Genomic DNA, 21,495 nt, shown 5'->3' on the forward strand with positions numbered 1-21,495 from the left:
TTTCAAAGTAAAAGGGGCATAACTCTACCAAAAATCATCGAACCATGACCAAATTCGAACTTGACCTGTATTGTTTCATGACATATCCATGTGTCAAATTTGTGTTGAATGTGTTGTACGGTTGGGGAGATAATGAACGGAAACTGAAAATTTCATATTATTTTCAAAGTAAAAGGGGCATAACTCTGCCAAAAATCATCGAACCATGACCAAATTCGAACTTGACCTGTATTTTGTCATGACATATCCATATGTCAAATTTGAGTTGAATATGTGCAACCGTTACTAAGATAATGAACGGAAACTGATGATGACGGAATGACAGAATGACGGAATGACGGAATGACGGAAGGACGGAATGACGGAAGGACGGAAGGACGGAACAGGGTAACACTATATGCCCCGGCCATTACATGGCGGGGGCATAAAAAGGAGCAAATTTAAGATCAACATCAATTGGCTGATAGTGCCATGGGTTCACAATTGGTACATATTGTTATTATCTTGCCAATGACACAAAAGGCACATCAACAAATAAGTTGGGAAATATTTTTTAAAAAAGTGGTATAATTAAATGGTTATTAATTGTATCATTGGTATTTTGGTATTGACCAGTACCATTGGGATGGTAGGTTCTAATTAATGTTATCGTAGGTATTTTTGAATCGATACTCCTGGAGATTTTTTTTCTGACCGAGCCAGATGCGGAACTTGTTCTTTTTAATCAAGTATGCTACCATTTATAAGAATTCTTCTTCCGGTTTCTCACAGATTCTGTTTTTTTTTTAGTTTTAAAGTATCAAAGAATATAAGTAATAAACATGTCTGACGAAGAAGATTATGATTCATCTGAAGATGAAGATTATGTTCCATCTGGTAATATATAAATTGACTTGTTTTTCGGACATTTATTTGGGCATTTACAAACTTTGGGATTTTCGGATAAATTTACTTTTCGGACAAATTTATTGCTGAATGATTAATATTGAATCACATGGAAGTATTGATAGCCAATATTTTTTATTTTGCTTATTAATTAATCTCTCATTCCCATCAGATATTAATCCTTCCATTCCAATAAGAAATTGCTTTGAAAATGTGATATTTTTCTTGCATGCAAAGCTATGTCTTACCAAAAAACAAGGGATTCAGTCAACTCGTCACCTTTTTGGTCATCTAGTCCCGTGGACAACTAGTCCCCTATATTTTAATATGAAATTAGGTGCTATATATGGCGTGGAAAGCTCTTATGAATTATGATTTTAGCATAACAAGTTTAGTGTACATGTAAACCAGATCTTTCTAAATCTAATCTTGCAGGTATTTTGTACCATAAACAAATTGAATAAATTGGTGGTGTTCAACCTATCATCGGAGCGGTTGGAATATTCCAAAAATCTCCGAATGTAAAGGGGGGCAACTGCGCATGGTCGGCCTTTGTTAATCTCTTATCACAGTTGTTGTTTTCACATTATTTTTTTAATGTGCAAATTTATCAAAAAGGATATGTTAAAGTAACTTCTATATTTATAATGGTTACTATTGTATTTATCAATGAAATGCATGTTTATTTGCTGATTTTGTACATCATTCTTTCACCGGAAGTGTTATTTAGCAAGCGTCTGCTAGCAATAGTCTGAATTATGTAGATGCTCATTAAAAGCGCTCTGATATCTATATTTAGTAGGGGTGTAACAATAAGGCAAAAACTGTATTGCAATAGATTGCCATTTTGCCAAAGCGTATTGCAATATATTGCAGTACGTACTGTAGTGTATATGTTTTGTTGTAAAGATGGAGTAACATTATATATTATTATTATATGTATATACTTAGTAGAAACTTAATAAAAATGTAAGGAATACTGAATATAAAGTAAAGTGTCACACAATTTGATAAACAAAACTAGTGGCCCGTGACCTTTCACATCTGGGCCGCTTATGTTAATTATGCGGCTGCAAATTGACTTTTAAGTTGTCGAATATTTTTATCTTACGTTGGCACTAATATAATTCGTCAGTTAAAGATTTTTACGAAATTAGAAGGCAATTAATTGAAAATTATGATTTTTATAAAATACTGGTTTTCCAAAAATCGTACCGCAGTAAGAAATTCATTTTTTCATATTGCTATATATCGGTATACAGGTAAACCGTTACACCCTTAATATTTATCTCAAAAGGATTTCAAAACGGCGGCGCCCAGTTGACTAAGGATTTTTTCACAGCTCATTAGGTATAGGATATATATTTTTTTTAATTTTCATTTACTTTTAATTTGATTTCATTTGAATTGATACGCGTCATACATGTTATCTATGAGCCTTACAGCCCTCGATTGGGCCTTCGGCCCTGCTCAGACTTTCTGCGTATTATCATTGTTTTTGATATATTTCATAAATTAATATAGCCTTCTAAAAAACTTTATATAAAATTATGGAATTGGACATTTTTTACGCTTTTCGTATGGTATGTTTAAATTCCAAATATGAACTCATGTTTGCGAAGAAGAACAGGAGTACCGAATATGAATATTATTTTCATAAAAATCAGCTGTTTTGGGATATTTTCGTCAACAGAGAATAGAGAATAACATTTACTTGTATCATGTCTTTAAATGAAAGAAAATAAATTTAATTATCAGAGCAACAGATAAGGTGCGTATTTGCGTATTTACGCAATTAATTTTATAAAATACGCAATTGATTTTTTAAGAATGCGTATCAAAACCCATTAAAAAAATTAAAATACGCAATTGTCTTAAAAACCCGTGCGTATTGTCATTTTCATCACCGCAAAATTAATCCGTCGTACACTCGTTGTTTTGGACAAATTATATCGATATGCATGATATCCGAATATTCCCGAATCAATGCCAACTAATCAACGGTCTCCGGTCTTCGACGGTCCCCGGTCTCCAAAGACCGACTAAGCATGAGACCGTCGATTTGTCTACTCAGGTTGACGGTCTTTACAGACCGGCAGAGACCGTCGATTTTGCGGAGACTGTCAATAAGTAGGTCCCAGCTATATCAATAGACGCTTTGAAAAGCAATATGGCGTCGTACAAAAGGGAAAATGATTTGAAACAAAACAGTCGCAAATAATCAAAAATCAGTCAGAAAACGAACTTGTTAAAAATATTATGGAATATAACATAAGCATTTTATATAAAAAATAAAACAATTGTGAAAAGTTCTAGTAAATTGCTTCTTTTTAAAACAGTTAGGATATCTAAATTTAATCTTATTGGTATTGAAACCATAAAATTCATATCTTCATAATTGAATACCCAATAGATCTTGAAATCGAAGGGTATCGAGTTTTTGAATACCCAATTAAATGGAGCCAATACCCAATTCCAAAGGAAATGATGGAGTAATACCCAATTCACTTTTAAAGCTTATCTGTTGCTCTGAATTATTTATATATCTGATTTAATATGGTTATAAATATTGTGACCAGAAAGGTAGCCCTATCCGAAAAATAACGAGAATAACGAAGATGAACATTAGGCCTATTGTTTATAATCTTCTAAAAGTATAGAATAGAAAGTTCAAACTTTAAATTATTAAGATTTTAGTACATAAAAGAACTATTCAAAGACATTGATTTATAACATAATAGTGACAAGTTGATCAAAAGTAGGGGATGAGTTGACCATATTAGGGACGAGTTGACCAAAAATAGGGGACAAGTTGACCAAAAAGGTGTCGAGTTGACCACGGGACGAGTTGACCACAGGACGAGTTGACCGGATTTCAAACAAGGCATGTTTTAGGCCTACAAGATTTTCTTTCGAAGGGATTTAACACTTATTATTGGCATATTTATGCCTCAGATTGAAGTAGTTCCAAAGTAAAAAGGAATGACCTTTGATCACAAAGTAGAAAAATTTACCTTTTTTGTCGATTTTGAATTCACAAATTAGAAAACCGCTAAACGCCGTTTTTCGGTACTTTCAGTACATAGATTTGGGGAATTCATCTAATGGATTGTAATAACGAATTGTATGTTTTTAGATTAAAGTGAAATAAAGCAGTTATTAATTGTAAGAAAATAATTAAATATCATTGTATGAATAATTCCATACAAAAATAAAGTAAATACATTAGTTTACGAAGAAAATATCTCTTATTTATTATGGAAGATGCCGCTACAACTTTTTTAATGTTATTGATTTTCTTCATAAACAATTTATTTTTTTGAATAATTTGCAAAAGATATTAAGGGAACACTGATTATTTTCAAACACATCAAGTTTTTTCACCTTAAATGGCAAAATAATGATAGAAAAATAGTAATATTGTGATGCTCAGGCTATTTTATCAATGTTCTTTATTACTTTTATTTATTTTCCGACTTTGAGTACGAATATTTCTGAGTACGAACCATCGCATTGTTTTGATGATTACTTTCTATGTAACTGCTTTTATCTTATATTATTATGATTTTCAGATGCCATTTGTATATATAAATGTTTATTATCTATTCTTAAATGCTGACATACGTTTATTTTCATGTAATCTTGCTTAATATTTGGTCACATTTCTGAATTTGCCACTGGTCGGCCATTTTGAATATTAATGTGATGACGTCACAGGGTACTATAAATACTGCGCGTTAGCATATCGTTGTCATCTCATATCAGGTCGTCTGGTAGAAAAGTACTCTATTGAGTAGATAATTGTAGACGAATAAATAACCGAAAATGGATCGGATACAGGTGAAATTCACTTGTTGTTATTGTTAAACAGTTATAATTACTTTGCCAGTGTAGAGAACGGTTGTTCCAGAAATGGTTCATACCAAATCTGGTATAATACCCAATCCGGTATAGTACCCAATCTGGTAACTACCAGATCTGGTATCTCATTATATTTTACCAAACCTGGTACTTGTTTACTGAAATCTGGTCATCCATAGGAATAATAATAAGAGACTCTAGGCATCCATGACTATGTATATGTAAATAAATTGATCTATATAATATTTTAATTAAAAGAGTTTTAAGTTACAAAATGTCTTATGTGTCATTTATAATTTGGTACTTGGGCCGTGTAAAACGAACCCTGGGTTAATGTGAGGCTGCAGACTGCCCTGGAAACACTAAGCAGGGGTCTGGGCACCACATCTGGTGTCAGAAGTGGGATCTACAAGGTCTAACAAGATCATGGTTAACACAAATGTTTTAGATAAATTGAATATGAAAATATAGATAAGAACAAGGATATTATTTTTTATAGAATTTAGTTAGTATTACACATAATTGAAAAAACAAGTTTTCAATTTGAAAAGTTGAATACTCCTGACAATTGGCTAGACAATTTAAAGAAAAGTTAAATATTTGGGATAAGATTTGTGTTGTTTATGTTGACAGTTTTCTGTTCTGTTTTCTCTACACTGGAAGGTAAGCTGTTGATGTTATGTTGACAACCTGGAAAAGATAATGATATAATAAGTTGACACATACTTATGACAAGTAATGGTGACAAAATTTTTATTGGTACATTAGTACAGAATTATGAACTTATATTATAAGTCTTTATGATAAGTAAGAAATATATAGTATATATATATAAATATTTCCAGGTTGTGAGTTAAATTGTTTCCTTGATAAAATTATATAATTTACTTAGTAATAGTTACAAAATGGCTGAATCAGATATTGATCATAGCTATTCTGTTGTGAATCCGAAAAACACTGAATCTTTGGATAACAGTGATTATAGTGAAGGCGATCAAAGCTCTTCCGAAAATGTATTTAATGAAAAACAATATGATTCTAGTTCTAGAATTGATAGTCTTGAGAATTTTATGGGAAGTCAAATTTCAAATTTAGTAAAAGAAATAGGCACTTTAAGCCTTACTTTAGAAAATGTTACTAGTAAAATACAAAATAAACTAGGTACTGTAGAAAATGATATTTTATCTGTTAGATCACGGTTGTCTGAATTAGAACATCCTGATAATGAGGTCAGTTTCAATCATTATAGAAACAATGTACATTTTGAGCATAATGTTAATCCTCAAATTCCTGTTCATATAACACCATCAAGACCAAGTAATATTAGTAATAATCATATAGGTCAAAATTTCAATGAAAGCTCTGCTGATAATGTGATATCTCATGACAAGAGACATGGTTTGAAAATGAAACCACAGAATTTTAGTGGAGAAGAAGATCTACATGATTTTCTCACACAGTTCGAAATAACTTCTGAAATTAATGGGTGGACATATGTTGAAAAGTCCTTATATTTGGCTAGTACATTGACAGGTACTGCTAGATCTCTGTTAACAGAATTGTCTGAAACTGAAAGAAGAGATTTCTCAAGTTTAATTTTAAAACTAAAGAGCAGATTTGGTTCTGAAAACAAGGCCGAAGTATTCCGTACTCAACTAAAAACTAGAATAAGGTTAAAGGGAGAGTCCATTCCTGAATTGGCCCAATCAATACGTAAATTGACAAGAAAAGCATATCCGACCGCAAACCCAGACGTTGTAGATGCTTTAGCTTTAGATAGTTTTATAGATGCCCTGAATGAGTCTGATATTAGACTAAGATTACGAGAAGTTAGCCCAAAAAGTATATCTGAGGCCGAACAAATAGCTGTCAGGATGGAAGCTCATAGGCTTGCTGACAGACAGAGAAGTAGACTTATAGGCAGTGTACAGGAAAGTACTGAAAAACCTACAAATTCTATATCCTCACAAAATAGTTCTCATAGCAACCCTTACAGACCTAAACCCAACATGTCTAAACCTACATTTAACAGACCATATCAAGCTCAGGAATTTAGACCTGAAAATAATAGACAGCAAACAAGACAAAATTTCAATCAATTTAGAAATTATCATGAAAATAGAAATACCAGGTATCAGGGCTCATCCTGGGGGGAAATTTTAGGGAGAAGTGACTTCCTCGCGAAAATTAGGGAGAATGGAAACAACCCAATGTGTATGCATTAACATGCATGGCTATACATCCTTTAATTATAAAATAAACACAATTAACATCACATATAATATTTCTCCAGTTTATTGATTAATAGTAGATTAATTAATAGTAGTATTAATTAATAGTAGATCTGGCAATGGCATTTAAATGTTTTTGAGCTGCAAATATGAATAAAAAAAATTATTTTTGATATCTATTGATCAGCTATTTATAAGCTTTCTCTAAATATGTGTTTATATATTTTCATGTAGATTTGTTGATAATAATGTGTAAGAAAAAGATATGATGATAAAATCAATTTTATATTTTTTACTTTCCTCACTTTTAATAGAAGATGAGGTCACATTGGATATTGATTAATAATATCTGTTCTATTCTGTTCTGGTGACAGAAATTTCTTTCAAATTCCTCATTGTTGTAATGTCACATTTATATGCATATAATTATGCTTATAAAACAATTTTCAAACATCAAATAATATGTGAAATATGTACTGCAAACATTTGTGCACATTATATTTGATCACTAAAATTACATTCATTTATTTCTTATTGAAAAATTTGACCGAGAAATTGTAGAAAATTAATTTCTAATTACCTCCCTTTAATTTCATGAAATGTTAAATTCGGTAATATCTTTATAAATAATGCTTTTTAAAATTTACAATATTGATAAATCTTAATCTGAGCGTCATATTTACGACATTACAACAAATATATATATTGAAACAAAAAGAACACTTCTTTCCTGACAAATTTTGTTGTTATATACGTTACATGATATACGACCATATGTAGTTTAGCCCGGATGTCGTGTCCACGTGCGTAAACTGTGTCAAATTTGGCATTTCTACAAAGAGAACAATGCCAAACACCCCCACTGTCTACAACATACCAATCGCAAGGTTTTTGCGAATTGGCTTTCTTAAATTTTCGCGTAGGTGTAACTATCAGAATCAGTAACTTTCTTAAGTTGCTCGGTTTCGGCATTTCGCCTTGTAGCCATGACGTATGCGACATAACACTTTTACAGTAAAAAATGATGTTAACAGACTGAAATCATTCAAAACTATGATTAAGTTTTTAATCCTGTCGCTGATCATTAATGAAATTGATTATTTTTAATTGACTAACAGTTTTGTGATAGCCGTGAAAAATCCATTGCACATCGCCTTTTCTCGGGTTAAAAACCCACCATCGAAGTGCATCGTGTATATCAATTAGGGAAGATTGCACGTGTATAGATAATCGGGAAAAAACAATCGCCAAATCCCGTAACTATCACACAATTATACAGTTTCGGGCCGATGCTCTCATTATTTACTGTTTAGAGTAGGCGGTCTATCGCTTTGCTTACAGGTAGAAGGGTAGTATAAAGCGACGCTCTGATTGGATAATGATAATTAGCGGTCGTCATATGGGCGGATACAATCTCTGCTCTTTACATCGCTGAGTAATTAATATTTGGGAATTAAGAATTTATCGGCGATGTTGACTTCTCTTTGATCAATCGGGAGAGCGAAATTGGAATATACACGGCGAAGTTATCGCCTGAATCGCCCTTCCGGATGAGCCCTGGGTATAATGCTAGATCTAATGAAAACCAACCAAAATCAGGGTATGATAATAGAAGAAATCAAAATTTTAATCAGGGAAACGAACAAATGCCAAGTTGGAGGGGCCACAACTTGACAAGAAATGCAGGTCCCAGATTGCATTAAATAATTTAGGATCAGATCATGGTTACTTTTTGTCAGCATTTTTATATGGTAACCATGTGTCAATGTTAGTAGATAGTGGGGCTAATGTAAGCATTTTAAATAAAGAGACAATAGAAAGGCTTCCATATTCAGAAAGACCTGTAATATATCCTGTTCAAACTTCACTTATATCGGTAACAGGGGAGTCAACTCCATTTTTTGGAAAAACAGAAATTGCTATAAAAAAGGTAGACATAGTATTGTACATACATTTTTAATTGCTGAAATACAGCAAGGTGGTATACTTGGTGTAGATTTTCTATTACAAAATCAGTGTGACATAATATTCAGTAAAAAGTATATAACCTTAAAAGGGGATAAGATACCATGTTATATGCACCAAAAGGATAATGAAAACACATGTTGTAGAATAGTTGTAGCTGAGACAATAGAAATACCTCCAGAAACTGAAATAATTTTAGAGGGTAAACCTTTAGATGCAGTAGACAAGAATAGTTCAGCTATAATAGAGGGCAATACAAATTTTGTAGAAAAATCTGGTTTACTGGTAGCCAAAACTTTAGTAGATCCTAATACAGGTAATTTTCCTATTAGAATTGCTAATTTCAATTCAGAACCTTGCAGAATTTATAAAAATACAGTTGTGGGTAATTTAGAGTCTGTGACAGTGAATGAGAACAGTTCACCTAATAAATTCAGTGTATGCAGTAGCAAAGAGCATGTTGCAAGTCCAAACAATACTGAAATACCATTACATTTAAATGATCTTTTTGAAAGGTCCTCTATTCATTTAAATAGTGAGGAAAAAGCTAAATTTAGGCAAATTTTAGTAAGATATCAAGATGTATTCTCTAAAAATGATAGAGATATAGGTCACACAACGTTAGTAGAACACCATATAGATACTGGAAACAGTACCCCTATCAAAACCTATCCTTACAGAATACCTCTAGCAAAAAGAGAGGTGGCTGAAAATGAAATAAAGAAAATGGTTGAAGATGGGATAATCGAACCAGCTTGCTCACCCTGGTTATCACCTATCATTATGGTTACAAAACCTGACAAGTCTGTTCGTTTCTGTTGTGACTTTCGCAAATTGAATGAAGTTACAATAAAAGAATACCAACCCTTGCCAAGAATTGAAGATAATCTTGACGCTTTATCAGGTTCTAAATGGTTTTGTACTTGTGACTTGTCAAAAGGTTTTTGGCAAGTAGACATTGATAAAGAGAGTAGACCGAAAACAGCTTTTAGTCTTCAAGGTGGTCAACAATGGCAGTTTAAAAAGTTAGCATTTGGTTTGTCTAATAGTCCAAGTGTATTCACACGACTAGTACAAATGGTTTTTAAGGGTCTTATTTGGAAAACTTTAGTTTTGTATCTAGACGATATAATTTTATTTGCAAAGACTTTTTGAAGATACTTTAAAACACCTTGAAGAAGCTTTACAGAGATTAAAGCAAGCAAACTTAAAATTAAATCCTAGAAAATGCCATTTCTTTCAAAAGCAGGTAACATTTTTGGGTCATGTTGTAAGTGAAGAAGGGACCTCCACATGTCCAGAAAAAGTTCAAAGTGTTAAAGAATGGCCCACACCAAGAAATGTTAGAGATGTTTAAGAGTTTCCTGGGACTTGTTTCATTTTACCGAAAGTACATTTATCAATTTTCGAACATAGCAAAACCCTTACATACTTTAGCAGAAAAAGATAAGAGATTTGAATGGACAATAGAATGTGAAAATGCATTTCAAGCTTTGAAAACAGCTTTGATAACAAGTCCTATACTAGCTTTCCCTACCCAAAATGATTATTTCATACTTGATACGGACGCGAGTAATTCAAGTATGGGAGCGGTGCTCCATCAAGTACAAGACGGAGAAGAAAAAGTAATCGCGTATTTTTCTAAGTGCTTCTCAAGATCCGAGCGTAACTACTTGCGTGACACGCAGAGAATTACTGGCTGTCGTTACTGCGGTTATAAACATTTCCATCATTATTTATACGGAAAAGAAAATTCACTATTCGTACAGATCATGCGAGTCTAAGATGGCTTACCAATTTTAAACAACTAGAGGGTCAGTTATGTCGTTGGGTAAGCATTTTAGAAAATTATGACTATGAAATAAAGCATAGACCAGGTAAAATACATGGTAATGCTGACGCATTAAGTCGTCGTCCCTGTTATGACAAAAGTTGTTCATATTGTGAACGTATTGAAGATAAACATGTTCAAATTAACAAAAAGGTGTTATGTACAGAAAATGTTTCTGTTTGTCCTGTCTTTGAAAACAAACCGAGTGCTAGTGAAAGCTCAGTAAATACTAATTATAATCAAAGTAGAGTCACAACTGAAAAGTTAATATTAAGTCTTATCTTAATAATAGTGGTAGTTACCCAAATTCCAATTTCTATTACAGTTGCTTTTTGTCTTATTTTACTAAATGTGACAAGTAGGGATATATGTAAAACTTTTTGTGTTAATGTCTGTACCGACAGAGATAAAAGTGCAGATTTAGTTACTATACTAAATAATAGTAAGTTCAATTGTCAAGATAAGGCTTCCAAGAATTGTTGCATGGTGGTCAGTCAAACAATGTCTGGCGCAACAATAGATTATGGAAAACCTTCGCTGACTGAAAATGAAATTAATAGGACAGGATGCAAAGAACCTGTCAAGTCTCAAGGTCAAAGTAGTGAAATGTTAACTATAGGGGTCAGGTCTGCCAAGTCTGACAGTAACACTTCACATGAATGTTTACCAGGTCCGTCCAATAAAGATAGTAATGTCTGCTTGAACAAAAATAAGGATAGCTCACACACAAACCTAAATAAACCATCAACAAGCACCAAACAATCAGATAATGAAGTCAAACATACACAAAATTCTGAAGACAACAGTGACATTGATATTAATGAATTAAATTTAGAGCTCTTAGCCAAGTTGCAAAGAGAAGATTCAGTAATTGGTCAAGTGTCCGAATGGGTGTTGTCTGGAAACAAACCAAATTGGAATATGGTATCTAAATATAATGCCGAATATAAGTATTATTGGTATAGGTGGGAATCATTGATAATTAAAGAAGATATCCTTTACAGAAAATGGGTTAGTGACATAGATAACTCAGTAGAATATCAGATTATTCTTCCTAAAGTCCTTATTAAACAGGTATTAACACAAATGCATAATTCAACAACATCAGCTCATTTAGGTGTGAAGAAAACAATATTTAGGGTTAGACAAAGGTTTTTCTGGTATAGCTTACGAAAAGATATTGAAGACTGGATTAGAAAATGCACTGTGTGCGAGTCCAGAAAACCGACTCGTCAGAAACAAAAAGCGTATATGAAACAATTTGTCACCGGAGAAAGATGGGAAAGAATTGGGGTAGACTTTGTAGGTCCTTTAGGGAAAACAGAAAGAAATAATTCATATTTAATGGTAGTAACTGATTATTTCTCTAAATGGGCTGAAGCAATCCCATTACCAAATATAGAAACTCAAGTTGTAGCTGATGCACTGATATCAAATATTTTTCAAAGATTTGGAATACCTTTAAGTATACATACAGACCAAGGTCCACAGTTTGAGTCTAATCTTTTTAAAGAACTCTGTCAACTGTTTGACATTAAAAAGACAAGAAATACACCTTTTAGACCTCAAGGGGCTGGTTTTGTAGAAAGAACTAATAAAAGTGTCCTAAATATGTTAACGGCATTTGTTTCTGAAAATGGTGATGATTGGGACAAGTATGTACCTTTCTGCATGATGGCACATCACACTGCTGTACATCAATCTACTGGTGTCACACCATTCTCTATGATGTTTGGAACTCAGATGAGGTTACCAATTGACCTACTGATAGGAGCTCCTCTTGTAGACAATCCTGAAAAAGAAAACAGGTATGCCAGTGATTATGTAAGAAAATTAGAGGAAAAACTTTATCAAATTCATTCTTTTTGCTAGAAAGAAATTAAAAATTTCAAGTGATGCTATGAAAAGAAATTATGATTTAAATGCTAATCAAACTTCTTATGTAGTAGGTGATTCTGTTTGGTATTATAACCCACAGAGAAAAGTTTGGTAGAAGTGGAAAATTAACAGACCGTGGAAAGGTCCATATCAAATAATTGAAAAAAGTTAGCAACATTTTATATCGAATAAAGGGTAGTCAGAGAGAACGACCTAGAGTTGTTCATCATGATAAGCTTAAAGCATACATTAATTAAACAAATAGGTGTAAATAGCACACCTATAATTCACAACAGTATAGACTGTTTGTTGTTGCGTTAGTTTTATTGTTACTGTTCTGTTGTTGTTGTTGCTAATTTTTGCTACATTGTATAGAGATATATCATATTCAGTTGATAATGTCTTATTTAAATTGAAAAGATAATTTTATATGATTCTTTACCAATGGATTATTATAAATGAAAAGATTATATAATGATGTTATTATATACATGATATGATAAATAATACTTGATAAGAAATTACTTTCATAACTTGTTGAAAAGTAATTATTGTACATTCACGAAATGTATAAATGGATAAATATAAATTCACGAAGTGTATTAATGGATAAATATAAAGATAATGAAGTTTATACTTAGGAAACTTATTTTGTCTATCTTCAGAAACCCTTTGAATGTAAGATTTGTGGAGATATCTCCTTTACAACCCGAAGCAGATGTTACAGTCATATTCTAGAACAGCACTCTGGTGTGACATGGAAGTGTCGATTCTGTTGCAAGGTCTATCATAGAAACACACCGCAAGCAAATACCTGTCACGACAAAAAGGAAAATTATATTAGGTTTGTCCAGGCTACAGGTGAAAGAAGCTGATGACATAATGGAAAGATTTAAACTAACAATTCCTGATTTGATAATAGACAAAAGGCAAGGGTATAATATGATAAGGAAACAGACAAGACCGGTATTATTCGACAGAAAGAGGGGAAGGCCGCAAAGCAGAGAAAATAGATGTACGAAAAAAAGAAGGGAAAGTTCTAGCTCCAGTAGCTCTGAATCATCAGACACATCCAGATCAAGTAGTACCAGCTCAAGAGAAGATGAAACGGTAACTGCTGTTAGGGATCTACTTGATCTGGAGGAGGACTTTCAAATTGTGGAACCTTGTTACGAAGAGAAATTAAGAAAAGAAGGTGAGGAAAGAATAAGAATTGAAAATGAAAGAAAAGAGAAACAGGAAAAATTTAGAAAAGAGAAAGAAAGGCGAGAGATAGCAGAGGTAAAGGAGAGACAAGAAAGAGAGGAGAGGCTCAGAATTGAAAGGGAAATAAAAGAAGATGAAGCAAGCTTAGGAAAAGAAGCAGAGGAGAAAAAGAGAAAAGAGGAGGAACTTAAACTTGAGAAAGAAAGAAAAGAGAAAGAAACAAAAGAAGCAGAGGAGAAAAAGAGAAAAGAGGAGGAAATTAGACTTGAGAAAGAAAGAAAAGAGAAAGAAACAAAAGAAGCAGAGGAGAAAAAGAGAAAAGAGGGGGAACTTAGACTTGAGAAAGAAAGAAAAGAGAAAGAAACAAAAGAAGCAGAGGAGAAAAAGAGAAAAGAGAAGGAAGTTAGACTTGAGAAAGAAAAGAGAAACATGGAAGCAGAGAAAGAAAAGGAAGAAAAGGGAAGGGTAGAAGAAAAGAGACTACACGCAAAGGACAAGGATGAAAGACATAGTAAGAAAACAGAAGAAAAAACTAAAGATGGAAATAGTTACACTGAATGTAGGAGAGACGAAAATTTTCAACTTAAATACCACGTGAAAGGCATAATGGACAAAGTAGTGATAAATAAAGATGATTGTTCATTGACAGGGACAGTGAACTATTCCCATATGTCTTAAATCATTTAAGATACCGTCAACAAGGAGTGATGAACCTGTCAAGAGATCTTTTACCATCAGACAGAGGAAGTTTGGCTGCATTACAACTCGAGGCGAAATATTTCAACCTCCCAAAGCTGGAAAAACAGTGCAGTGACAAAAGGATAAGTTTAAAAGAAAATGTTTAAACAAGAATAAATAAAGTCCTATAATGTCAAATATAGACAGAATCAAAGGAATATTTAGAAAATAATTATTGAAAGATAAAAGGAATTTTTAGAAAAAAGAAATACATATGACAAAAGGAATTTACCGATAAACAGAATACCAGCCTGATGAACAAACTAAAGACAGTATTACAGATATCTTCAGTGGACTTTAAAAGATTAATTAAACTTTATACAAATACACATTTAATGTTTCCAGCTAAATTTAGTGTTAACAAATATTTCAAAGTAAACATTTTGCCATAAATTTTATTAAGAAATCTGTTATCAATTTCGTAAGAATTAATTATCTTAACTTTATTTGTGAGACAAACTCATACTTACGTAATATACATATTTTGTGATTATTCTACAGGATTTTGTGCCATGCCCAGTTCAGTGTGTCTGAAATACTTTAAAAAAAAAAATAAAATAATACAATGAACATTAAGTTTTTGTGTAAAATAAATTGACGCAATAGAATACATCTATATTAACTATACATGTATACATTTAGTGTTATTAATATAACATTTGACATTATACTTTGTAATGCAATGTTACTAAATATTAAAATTTATGAACACTTAGTGCATTATAAGTGACATAATTGCTTATTTTAACAGATGAGACTTACAAATTTTCTTATATTAAGAAATATGTAAAGACATTTTAATTATTATCTTGGTGGAATATACATGTACTATTATGAAACAATGTTATAAGGTTTTACTTTTAGACATGTTTAAAATTATTATTATTTAGTTGTGTTTCATATGTTATGGAAGTCTATTCGCATGTTAAGTAAAAGTGATATTTTTAAATCATTGACACAAAACAATTATTTAAAGGCTGTATACTTACATCTTTTATAGACATCTGCACTGGTTCTACAGTCATAATTGCTGTCATACTTGTAACCTAAAAGAGACTTCCTATTGTTAATTGTAAATAAATTGTTATTTTGAATTGTTAAATTGTTATAAAAAGATTATATCTACAAGTGAACAACATAACTCTTAATTAATTGTTGTTGTTAATTATTTACATGTATTTCAGTAACCAATTAAGACAATTAAGCATAATGATAATAAGTATTCAATGTTTGTACCTTTAAATAACTTAAAAAAAATATGTAAAAAATTAACTTACCACACTTCTTAATCGGGGACCGATTCCTGAGAGGTGGGGGTAATGTGATGCTCAGGCTATTTTATCAATGTTCTTTATTACTTTTATTTATTTTCCGACTTTGAGTACGAATATTTCTGAGTACGAACCATCGCATTGTTTTGATGATTACTTTCTATGTAACTGCTTTTATCTTATATTATTATGATTTTCAGATGCCATTTGTATATATAAATGTTTATTATCTATTCTTAAATGCTGACATACGTTTATTTTCATGTAATCTTGCTTAATATTTGGTCACATTTCTGAATTTGCCACTGGTCCGGCCATTTTGAATATTAATGTGATGACGTCACAGGGTACTATAAATACTGCGCGTTAGCATATCGTTGTCATCTCATATCAGGTCGTCTGGTAGAAAAGTACTCTATTGAGTAGATAATTGTAGACGAATAAATAACCGGAAAATGGATCGGATACAGGTGAAATTCATCCTTGTTGTTATTGTTAAACAGTTATAATTACTTTGCCAGTGTAGAGAGAACGGTTGTTCCAGAAATGGTTCATACCAAATCTGGTATAATACCAATCCGGTATAGTACCCAATCTGGTAACTACCAGATCTGGTATCTCATTATATTTTTACCAAACCTGGTACTTGTTTACTGAAATCTGGTCATCCATAGGAATAATAATAAGAGACTCTAGGCATCCATGACTATGTATATGTAAATAAATTGATCTATATAATATTTTAATTAAAAGAGTTTTAAGTTACAAAATGTCTTATGTGTCATTTATAATTTGGTACTTGGGCCGTGTAAAACGAACCCTGGGTTAATGTGAGGCTGCAGACTGCCCTGGAAACACTAAGCAGGGGTCTGGGCACCACAATATCATTTAATAGTGTTAGTGTATGTACAGTACTTCATTTGGTGTAATTCCCCAGAGCTAAATCAGTGACATACAGGAAAACAGTGTAAGTTGGGTAGTTGGGTTTTCCAAAAGGTCAATCTTACATTTTTAAGTCATTATCCTTTATGTGAACAGATGAATTAGATGCCTTAAAGTACATTTCAGCAGGTTAAAAGGTGAGATTTTAGCATTTAATCTTCTTTCAAGTACCTTGTACAGTGCAAAGGTGTTTGGCGTGTGACACTTACAAACATGATGAAAAACATTTATATACAACCATATTGTCTATGTTTACAACACATATCATGTCTTAAAAAAATACTGGGGTATATAATATTAAACGAGACAAGGTAGCACTATTTAACTCTCTAGGCTGGAGAAGACAAAAAGTTATGGTTTTCCTATTCAACAAGATCCTGTGTAAATATTTTTTGTTTCAATATTGATAGCTGTAAACAGTGAAAACTGATTTGCAGCAATATTTGAACTTGATGTGAGAACCAGAGCCTCTAAATATATCAGACACCTCCTTTAGGACGATTGAGCCGCATCACGACAAAACCAACATAGTGCGTTTGCGACCAGCATGGATCCAGACCAGCCTGCGCATCCGTGCAGTCTGATCAGGATTCATGCTGTTTGTTATCAGTTTCTCTACTTGTCATAGGGTTTGTAAGCGAACAGCATGGATCCTGATCAGACAGCGTGGATGCGCATGCTGGTCTGGATCCATGCTGGTCGCAAACACACTATGTTGGTTTTGTCGTGGCGCGGCTCAAATTATATTGGTTTTCATCATGATATGTATCCAGTGTTCTTTTTTCTTTATATAAACTACTACCCTAAAAAGATACTGTTCCCAATAGAAATAAGACATTAAAATTCCCAATTTCCAATGTTTAAATTCCCAAATTGGCTGTTCAAATTTCCCACAAGGCCAAGTGATTTCTCTGAAATCATTTAAATCCAACATATTCCTATATATGTTAAAAAAGATATTTATAAACATAATTATATAGGCCGATTATGAAAAATATTTGATTATGTGACTAGCGCCTGTGACATATTCATATAAATCACCACTCACTAGTTCTACCTGGACTGTGGAAGCTGTTAGCCGTCTTTATTCATGATAACTAATCTTATTTGTAGCTGAAAAAATGCATTAAAAAATCCTAATTTAAGTCAAAATAACACATTTTTTTCCCAATCAGTCTGGTACCGGCACCATTCCCAAAGTAGAGGAAAAAATGCTGGTATCACACGCTGAACACCTGTGGTCCGGTATATATCTGGCAAAGGTATTTAGTGTGGTACTCCAAAACTTTTTTAGTCTCAATTTTAAATTATCATAGTACGGGGATGTCAAAGGCCGTGTCTGCAAAGGACTTTGACTTGCCCAGCTATAATCTACACATGTATATATTTAAAAGACAATAAAATAAAAAACAGTTTAAACTTTTTATAGATTTCTATTAATATCAGTGAAATCTTCAATGACATACATTGTATCTAGTTTGGCGCCATCATTTTTAATGTAAGTTACTGATAATAGGCGAGGTATTCCGATAAAAAAAAAAACAAAGGCAACTTTTCGGTTTAATTATAATTGGCGAGGTGTTCCAAGTGAATATGGAATGACCCCTTTAAAACAAAAAATGTAAAATAAAAAGCAAACAATTATTTTAACCGACTTCCCAGTTCATAGGCTTTGCCTAATTCCATATTATCTTATGAAACAGAAGAGAAATGTTCATAATTATTGACAAACAGGAAAAACCTCTGTCAAATTCAGCAGGATAATTTAAGGGTTTAATCTGTATTTTAGATGGCGAAGCAGTGTCGGAGGAAGAGAATTCTGGGGAGGAAGAAAATCTTGATGCTTTAAAAGAGGATGGGGAACCAGTCAGTACAGGCAAACGAAAGCGGAAACCAGTTAAACAAAAGCAGACAATGTCAAGGTCATTTTCATATATATACTTGCATTATCAAATTGTACATTTTGCCTTTGCTACAGTTTCTTCTCAAGACTACTGTACATTTTGTTCTTTAATGACATGAATGAAGGTCCTATACTTAACCAGAATTATCAAAGCAATCTCAAGTTGTATGTAACTAGTGTTGTATCTAGCCTGAAAAAAGGGCAGGGGATACATGATAAAGGGCAGGTACTAATGGTTGATTTAGCGGGTTGAGCTTTGATAAAAATCTGTAAATTTTAAATAAACACACACTTTTGGTTTGTCTATGTTCAATAGGGAAAAATGCGGGTCATGTTAGAATATGCAAAAATCACTGTTGACGTTCAACTTCTGTTATTAGACATATGATGTAATCATTATACATGTGACGTTACTAAAAATGCAACACGCTGAAAATAAGTACGGAAACAAATCAGGCGCAGTTTAACTTAATATAAGGTATGGCAGCATTAATTTTGTTATTGTCATGTTAGATTCAAAATAATATACCCAAATTGGTGATTTGGATCGATTAATAAAATCACTGTTTGGAGTTGGATGCAAGAAATGATATCACGAAGGCGTAGCCCAAGTGATATAATGATGCGCATCCGAACGACAAACTGTGATTTTATCAAGCGATAAAATCACAATTTGGGATATATTATTTCTGAAATAACACACACTTTCGGTTCTTCCATGTTCAAAATGGAAGGGAAAAATGCGGATTGTGTTAGAATAAAGAATATTGACCCCCTTAGTGGCTGCCACTTTTGGCAATGGAGATAAATATTGTAAAAATTGGGAACTATCTCATTGCTTTCTTTTCCTTCTATAGTAGGGATTATTTAAGGGTGGCTTCCCAAAAGAAAAATTCTTTAAAATCATGCAGTTTTCCCCAAAACTTTACTTAACATCATGTTTTTTCTTCCCCTTTTACAAAAAAAAGACCACATTATTATCCCCCGAATTCAGGGGAAGGACCGCTTTCTCAAAGTGTGAAAACAAAGCCCTGTGTCTATAAGATGTAGTTTTGTGTTGATATAGGAAGAGAGTTGGTGGTATAAAGCTAGATAATGAGACAGTTGTGGAAGAGGACAACACTAATAAAGATTTAGCTGAACAGATCAAATTAGAACAAGAGGAGAAGAAGAAAGAGCAGGAGAAGAAGAGAGCCGATGATTTGTGGTCCAGTTTTATGTCAGATGTTGGAAAAAGACCAGAGAAGAAGCCTGTTGCCTCAACTGGATTAGGAACGCTGTCAAGTTCTATTGGCAAGGTAAAATTCAATTGTGAGGCATTCCTTTAATATTTCTTGTGAAATTGAAAGTTTTTTTTTTTAGTTTTTGAAATATGAGTATTGAATGATGTGTAATGCTATATAAAATTAGTAGAAATGAGTTACAGCTATTGAATTTGAATGCTACAAAGCTCTTTCAGTGTTGTTTTTAAAGAAAATCAAAAATTTCATTACTTAAAATAAAAATAGGGAAAAAAAATGATTTGCTTTTGAGGGATAACTATATTTTAAGTAAAATTGGCTCAAAAATATTTTTGTGAATAGTAAATATATTTTGAAAATGTTTGAAAAAAGTGAGAATTTAATTTTTCCAGACGACCCCAAACAAAGGAGCTGCTACTGAAACAAAAACTGTGGTAGAAGCTGCAAAACCTAGCCCAGCAACATCACAAAAATCCACAATTACAGTTACCAAAGTTTATGATTTTGCTGGTGAATCAGTAAAGTAAGTGAGGTCATGACCTTTTTATTCATCTTTGCATTTCTAATTTGCTTGAGGTTAAGGGTTTACCTTTGCTGAATTAATTAAACGGAACCCATGATTCCAGGGTTGAGAGGCAGACACCTTAACCACTAGGCCAATGCTCCCCTTACCGGTAAGTAGTAAAAAAGCCTGTCAGACTGCACAGACTCACATGCCTGCTTACCCTTTGTAGGTTTATGACCCTATTTGTTTAGTTAAAATTCTCTTTTTCTTTGATAGTTTGATTAAGATTCAACTCTCTACAGTGTTGGGGCAGTACCTCTAGATGCTTGAAGAAATCATGATCACAAAATAGAAAAATGTCATATTTTTTTTCAAATTTTTACATTTTTCATTCATGATCGTGTAAAAATCAGTGTGAAGAGATCAAGTGAATTTCAGCGGGTGAAAAGGCGAGATTTTATCATTTAAACATTCAAGCGCCTTGTCCGGTATATACCAGAATACAGCATTGAGTGTGGTACTCCCAACACTTTTTTTAGTCTCACTTGTTTACTCATACTTTGACAACCTAATTGGTGGATAAAAATATGGAAAAGGGGAGATAACTTCGAGAGCAGTGAAAACAATAGTAAAAAACTGAAAAATTTGAGACTTGGTTTGATTCAGTCTGTTCATGAGAGATAGTGGAAAATTCTACATCTTTCACACCTAGTAGCACCAGCTTAAGCAGTCTTATAAATTTTACTCACAATATATTATTGTGGATATGTGATGTTGGGTAATAGAATGGCAGGAAAATTAATAAATTGGAAAATTTAACTTCAATAGAAAAAGAAGAAAATTTCATGTGGCTGTGGTACTGTAGACTTCCATCATTATATAAGCCATTTGGAACTTTTTTTCTGTTTTTTTCATTTACCTTTTTAACCTTCTTTTAATGGAAAGGATTCAATTTAAATTTTGATGAGAAATGTTCCAATTAAGTAAATGCTGAAAGTAATGTTCAAATATAAGAAAGCTGTAGCAATTGGTAATATT

General features: G+C 32.6%; 1 protein-coding gene and 1 long non-coding RNA gene across 2 annotated transcripts in view; one reads left to right on the forward strand and one right to left on the reverse strand.

The window, feature by feature from the left end:
* The first annotated feature begins 715 nt into the window (after positions 1–715).
* LOC132721445 (craniofacial development protein 1-like) overlaps positions 716–21,495 on the forward strand; it is a 29,597-nt gene continuing 8,817 nt past the window's right edge. Inside the window, exons 1-4 of the mRNA XM_060705752.1 lie at positions 716–876; positions 18,598–18,730; positions 19,778–20,009; positions 20,345–20,475. Coding sequence (XP_060561735.1) covers positions 822–876; positions 18,598–18,730; positions 19,778–20,009; positions 20,345–20,475 — 551 coding nt within the window. The 5' untranslated portion in view covers positions 716–821. The remainder of the gene's footprint in view (positions 877–18,597; positions 18,731–19,777; positions 20,010–20,344; positions 20,476–21,495) is intronic.
* On the reverse strand, positions 4,309–16,196 carry LOC132721446 (uncharacterized). Its single transcript, XR_009624461.1, has 6 exons — positions 15,873–16,196; positions 15,585–15,641; positions 15,066–15,133; positions 13,289–13,465; positions 12,437–12,565; positions 4,309–5,436 (listed from the first exon to the last, which is right to left on the reverse strand). It is a non-coding gene; the product is annotated as an uncharacterized LOC132721446 (long non-coding RNA).

This window comes from Ruditapes philippinarum, unplaced genomic scaffold, assembly GCF_026571515.1.
Source record: "Ruditapes philippinarum isolate M1 unplaced genomic scaffold, ASM2657151v2 ctg1766_1_1_1_1, whole genome shotgun sequence".
NCBI classification, from domain to species: Eukaryota; Metazoa; Mollusca; class Bivalvia; order Venerida; family Veneridae; genus Ruditapes; species Ruditapes philippinarum.